This window comes from Medicago truncatula, chromosome 5 (genome assembly GCF_003473485.1).
Source record: "Medicago truncatula cultivar Jemalong A17 chromosome 5, MtrunA17r5.0-ANR, whole genome shotgun sequence".
NCBI classification, from domain to species: Eukaryota; Viridiplantae; Streptophyta; class Magnoliopsida; order Fabales; family Fabaceae; genus Medicago; species Medicago truncatula.
Window position 1 is genome coordinate 29976865 of NC_053046.1, and position 6656 is coordinate 29983520.

The following is a 6656-nucleotide window of genomic DNA, read 5'->3' on the forward strand; positions in this document are numbered from 1 at the left end:
TGGATATGTATGTGTATAAATACAACGTTTGAATAAGAGTGTGGCAACAAAACTTGTGCACGTGTCAATGCATTGGTCTAAAGTAAACACGTGACAATCTTGTTGACATCTTTTCTAGGACGGTGACAGATTGTTTGAGATCATTTGAGGATGTCCTCCACATAGCAGTTGGTACAAAAAGTGATGGCACACAATTCTATTTTTTGCAAAACGTGTAAAAATTGTTTTTTTTTTTTTTGAAGGAGTGTAAAAATTGAATACTTATTCTAGAATAGTTTCATGGGAAAATTACTTTTCGAAGATGATTTTAACTGTCTACTTTAAATTAAGCCTAATTCAAAGATGTTTCTACTGCATATATTTTTCTGGGTTTGTTTCTACTACAATTTTTTTAAAGGCACATTTCTATATATTCGATATATCTATTCATATGAATATGTACTACATTTTAAGATTTGTTCAAATTCTTAATTACATTCATAATTTTTTTTTAGAATAAATTATACTCCTCTCTCTTAAAAAATTGTTACATGCAAAATTTAAATTATATTTCGAGAAGAAAATTCCAATATTTCACTCGATGTAAACAATTCAACTCGATAATAAGTTAGTTGAAAAATCATGAATAACCGTTATAACTTCTCAAGTATGTCATATGAAGAGTGTTCAAGAAGTATTTTAAGACAATCTCTTATTGATTTCTTAGCACCTAATATTCAAATTCAAAATAGAGCTTATTTAAAGGTTACTTTGATTGTTGAAAAAAAACTTATTTGAAAAATTGAATGTGAAAGATGAAACCCACCATTTTCAATGTTGTTTAAAAGTTGATTTTGAAAAACTTAGTTACTTACTAATCTTTTTGTTAAGAAGAAAAGAAAATCAAAATGATCGAAATAGTATTTCCACCTTAACCGTACGCCAATATTATCCGATTGATGGAGGGAGTTTGTATAATACACTCGTAAATTAAAGTGTATTAGATATATTTACCTCATAAATTAATAAACTAGCAATAATTTTTATAAAATAAAGAATTATTTATCAATTTTTATATTTTTGAAAATATCATTTCATCAGAAAAAAAAATATTATTTCATTATTTATATGAATCATACATTTCTTTTTTTATGTATTATAGTAAAATAAAAAAATCAATATCCACTATTATAAATAAAATATAGTTATTATAATGGTAAATGACATAATATATATACCTATTAAAATCACTTATTGAGTTCTCTATAATAGTTTTCGGTGCATTTTTTTATCTTATCAAAAAGAGAGAAAAAAAAACGTCATTAAAATAAGATACAAAATGTATTACCAGCTATCTTGTTTACCATTCAAATCTTTTGAATATTTATAATTTAAATATATATCTATCTAAAGTAAATTAATAATTATTCAATATCAAAACAATTCATTTTTCTCCCCTTTTTGGTCATTTTCTATTTTTTAAATTTAGCATGTAGGTTATGTACTTACCTTGTAAAAAATATCCGGTAGTCAATGACTTATGACTAGCTAATATCTTTCTCTTTTATAATCCATTTTTGAATGCATTAATTTGGCTTATATATCACCAAGAGAAAAAAATATTAATCATATTTTAAAAATTTAGGATGTAGGTTATGTATTTACCATGTAAAAAAAATTCCGGTTGACAATGACTTATGACATCTTTCTCTTTTATAATCCACTTTTGAATGCATTAATTTGGCTTATATATCAAAAAGAGAAAAACAATTGATCATGAATATAAAGTAAAAAAGTATTTATATATTACCAACTATTTTATTTGCAATTCAACTCTTATGCTATAGATCCCCTCTCAAAAAAAAAAAAAAAAAAAAAACTCTTCTCCCATAGATATTTCAAATATATAGGTAGGTAAAAGAAATTGTTGATTCAATACCTTAACAACTTTTTTTCTTTCCAATTTTTTTTAAAATTTTTATTTGGGTGTAGTATTTACCTTATATCAATTATTTTCATGTTGTGAGTAGGGCTGAGGAAAGGAACCGGACCCAACCGAATCCTATAAAACTGATCTACAATTTGTGTCTCGGGTGGGTTTGAATGGGTTATGCGGGTCGCGAGCCAACTCAACAAAGTTTCGTAATGGTTGTTACAATCGGGCTTGGTTTTGAAATTTCTAAACCCTTTGAGCCCATACCCGACCGCACATCTGATATAAGTGGGCCTAGCTTGATCTTTTATTTTTAACCTAGGTATAAATAACTTTCATCCTTTCTCATTCACGACCTCACCCACCTCAAAACACAATGTCCAAACACCTCTCTCCTATTAGCTTCAAAGTTCAACCTTATCCTGTTCTCTTTCTATCTCTCCAAATCCAAACATTTCATCATTACCTCTCTCATGTGAGATTGAGTTTGTGATCAATTTGTATTATGTTACCTAATGGTCAATGATTTCTCTATAGATCTACTCAAAGATGCAATAGTTTTTATTCATCCTTATGTCTGATCCTTATGTGCAGATCTGTTTTGTGGTTAATCACGCGCCTGATCTATATGTTTCAATCACATCCTACCAGATCTGTTTCTATACATTTTATGTTTAAAATTTAAACCCATATCTGCAGATCTTGTTTATGATGAATCTGAGGAAGAAGAGAAGTACGATTAAGATTCTGAAACTTTTTTTCTTTGTAAACTCATAACCAAACCAACCCACATGCAAACCCACACAACCGCATAAATCGCCATCCGGCCAATCCAATGCCATAAACAGTCAGGATTGGTTTTGAGATTTTTCACCCAAAATCGACCGAATCCGTCTGATGCTCTACCGTAGCTGCAAGTGTCAATTCACCTGGTAATATTTTTTCTCTTATATTTTAAGTGTCGTTTTGAAATAGTTTCACATAATATATTTAATATTTTTTCTTAAACCAAATATAAAATTGTTTAGTTTGTTTATTTAAACTTTTTTTTTAAACTCAACTTAACCCTAAGAAAACTAAGTTATTTGTGCACTTGGTCCTTGATATTTTGGGTGATTTTTGGTTCACTCTCTTTTATTTTTTTATTTTTTTATTTTTTTCGGGTAGGTCCGTATAATTTAAGATTTTAATTGTTTTAATTCTTACTAACTTATTTTCTCTAAATTTGCCGGGTTATATAGATCTTATTATAGATTGAGTTATATGTATAATATTCATTGGGATTACACCTCCAATAGTTGGTCATTGAACTAGATTCCGATTTTTGAAAAAGAAATTAAAATATTCATTAAAAATTCACATATCTCATAAATAATAAAAGAAAAAAGATTACTCCAATTATAACCCACCATTTATTAAATGAATTATCAACATCTACTTAAAATATAAAATCAATAAATTATAGTTGTGTAAGTTAAAATATTAAAACACAATCACAAATCTTAGGTTCCATGGTTTGCTGGCAAAGCCAAAACTACCATCGAAGGTGGCAAAGTGGATGCCCTCTTTGACACTAATAATGCTTTCTTTGGCATCGATGATTTCATCAATTTTGACGCCAGGGATGACAACAATTTTCTTCTTACCCTTTTTTTCTTCAATAGACTTTTTATAAATTGATGATAATGCTGAACTTGGTTCAATTTATGTTGACTATAAAGTGTGGTTCTAAATATGATAGTAAACCGTCTATGTGATGCAGTATGAAAGGTTCAATAGATTTTTTATCACGTAACTCAGAATCTGGAATGCTTTTCACCAAATCTCATAGTTGTTTGTTGTTGTTCATCATGATGGTGAATATTTATGTATGAATACAAATTTGAGACAGAGAAAATGTATAGGTAAAGAAGAGTCAAAATGTATTATGCCTTGAACCTACAGGTACATATATATAATTATATCAGAAACTACAACATTTACTTTATCTATTTCCGATGCTTATAATAAAAATTAAATTAAATTTATTCGCAAAATAAATAAATAAAATTCAAATCCAAATTTTAGAATTATAATAATATAATAAATAAATGAATATAAAGATATAATTCATAAATATAAAGATAATATTTTGAAGTTGAAGGATTTTATTACTTTTTGTCTTTAGTGTCTCGGGAAAGTAAATTCTCTGCATATTATTTGTTTTCCTTTAGTGTCTCGAGAAATGAATATTATTTTATATCTTGAAATAAAAAATACTTTATAAAACCTGATAATGCACATAATTTGGTTAAACAAATAATGTGCATAGAATTTACTTTTTCGAGACACTGAGGGCAAAAAGTAATAATATCCTCCAATTTTAAAATATTATCTTTATATTTAAATTGTATCTTTATATTCATTTGTTTATTATATTATTGCAATTCTAAAATTTTGATTTAAATTTTATTTATTTATTTTGTGAATAAATTAAATATAATTTTTATTATAAGCATTGGAAATAGATAAAATTAACTGTTGTAATTTTTTATATATTTAGATATATGTACCTATAGGTTTAAGGCATGATATATTTTGACTTTTACCGCTACAATTTCTCTGTCTCCAATTTGTATTCATACTCAAATATTCACCGTCATCATGAACAACAACAAACAACTAAGAGATTTGGTGAAAAGCATTTCATATTCCATGTTCCGTGAGAAGAAATCTATTGAACCTTTCATACCGCATCACATTGACGGTTAACTATCATATCTATCTCCACACATTTAAAGCCAACATAAATTGAACCAAATTCAGAATTATAATCAATCTATAAAAAGTCTATTAAAGAAAAAAGGGTATGAAGCAAATTGTTGTCACCCCTGACATCAAAATTGATGAAATCAACGACGTCAAAGAGGGCATCAACTTTGCCATACCTCCGATGGTAATTTTGGCTTTGCCGGAAAGTCGTGGAGCCTAAGATTTGTGATTGTGTTTTCAAGGTTCACACACACACACAACTAGTTTAATTTTGGCTTTGCCGGAAAACCATGGAACCTAAGATCTGTGATTGTGTTTTTAGTTTTAATCCAATTACATATTATCCACCAAAGATATCCTATCATCGATTGCGGCAATTGAACATATGACTATATGTAACACCTCGAATTATAAATATTAAAATATTAGTATTATTATGAGAAAATAGTAGTATTATTATTAATATTGGTTTGTTTGATATTATTAATTTAATTATTCGTATTTATTAGGAGAATTACAATTGTAGTGAGTTTTTTTGACTAACTTCAGAGTGAGAACTGAAGATGAATAATTTATACTTAAGACTGTGATATACTTAAGACTGGTAATGATAACAATTAAATAACTTTGTCATGTTTTCTGGAAATGCAAAAAAAAATGTTGGATATGGAGTTATTCAAAGAAACCGCTATTGTCTGTGTTAACGAAAAAGAAGAAAAAGAAAGACAGGCTAATTTGTTTTTGTAATTTTTAATTATTTTTGTATTTTATAATCTTCCTTGGGCTTCTACTATCTAGTCGAACTGTATTCCACCGTCTCATTCATTCGTTTTTTGGCGCCTAATGCATGCTAAAATGCCTACGAACGAAAATCTTCGTCGTCGCGGATGTATTATTGTTTCTGTTTGTTGCATGACGAAACATCCGAGCACTTGTTCCTTCGCTGCCCCTTTGTAAGGAAGGTGTGGAATTGGATTGGGTGCAAACTTACTTATGTCTTTGATTGCACTTCTTTTGAGTCGCTGCTGCTCTCTTTACCGCAACACCATTCCTCTCAGGTCAGGGATATTTTTTTGGCTGCTGTTGTTCACACTCTCCACTCCATTTGGTTAGCTAGAAACGCCGTGTGTTTTTCTTCGCATTCTTACACGCTTCATGCGGTTCAGCTGCGTATTCAGACAGACATTTCAATGAGCGGTAACCTTTCTGTTGGTAATTCTGTTGTTTCGGATGCTGCAGTTCTTGATACCTTCGCCATTTCTCCTCATAACCGGCGCATCAGAGACCTTATTTGGGTTACTTGGAAGGCGCCTTCAGCCCCTTGGGTCAAAGTTAACACAAATGGCTCGGTTGTGGATTCCTTAGGTGCTTGCGGTGGTTTGTTTCGTGACCATTCCGGTGCTTTCCTTGGTGCCTATGCTTCTAATATAGGTGCGACATCTCTTTTCTTTGCTGAGGTTTATGGTTTCATCTTGGCTATAGAATATGCAGCCAGCAATGGTTGGAGCAACATTTGGTTGGAAAGCGATTCCACGAGTGCTTTGGCAGTTTTCAAGAATTCTTCCCTTGTCCCGGTGCTCCTCAGAAACTGGTGGCATAATGCTCGCAATCAAGGAATCATGGTTATCTCATCTCACATATTCCACGAAGGCAATGGTTGCGCTGATTTACTAGCTAATATGGGTCACTATCTTCATGATACGGTTTGGTATTCGGTGATGCCGTCAGCTTTGCTACCACAATTCTTTAGGGACCGTCATGCTTTGCCTAATTTTCGGTTCCCTTAGTTGCTGTTATTTTTTCTGTTTTCTGTTTTCTTTTTGTTTCGAGGGTCTTGGCCTAGTCCCCCCTCTTGTACATCTTTTTCCTTTTTTTAATAAAATTTTGAGCTGACCGGCATAGGATGGGGGTTCCTCGGGGTGCCAACCTAGTTGGGATGTCGTCGCTTCCCCTTGATGCTTGTTCATGCTCCTAGTTTAGCAAAAAAAAAAGA

At 30.6% G+C, this 6656-nt stretch overlaps 1 protein-coding gene across 1 annotated transcript; it reads left to right on the forward strand.

Annotated features, from left to right (window-relative positions):
* Positions 1-5853: 5853 nt before the first annotated feature.
* Positions 5854-6450, forward strand: LOC112422140 (uncharacterized). Its single transcript, XM_024784914.1, has one exon. It carries the CDS (start codon positions 5854-5856, stop codon positions 6448-6450), a length of 597 nt encoding a protein of 198 aa, XP_024640682.1.
* Positions 6451-6656: the final 206 nt, after the last annotated feature.

Bases quoted from the DNA above. Each gene is read 5' to 3' on its own strand.
- LOC112422140 (XM_024784914.1), top strand. From the start codon at position 5,854: ATGAGCGGTAACCTTTCTGTTGGTAATTCTGTTGTTTCGGATGCTGCA.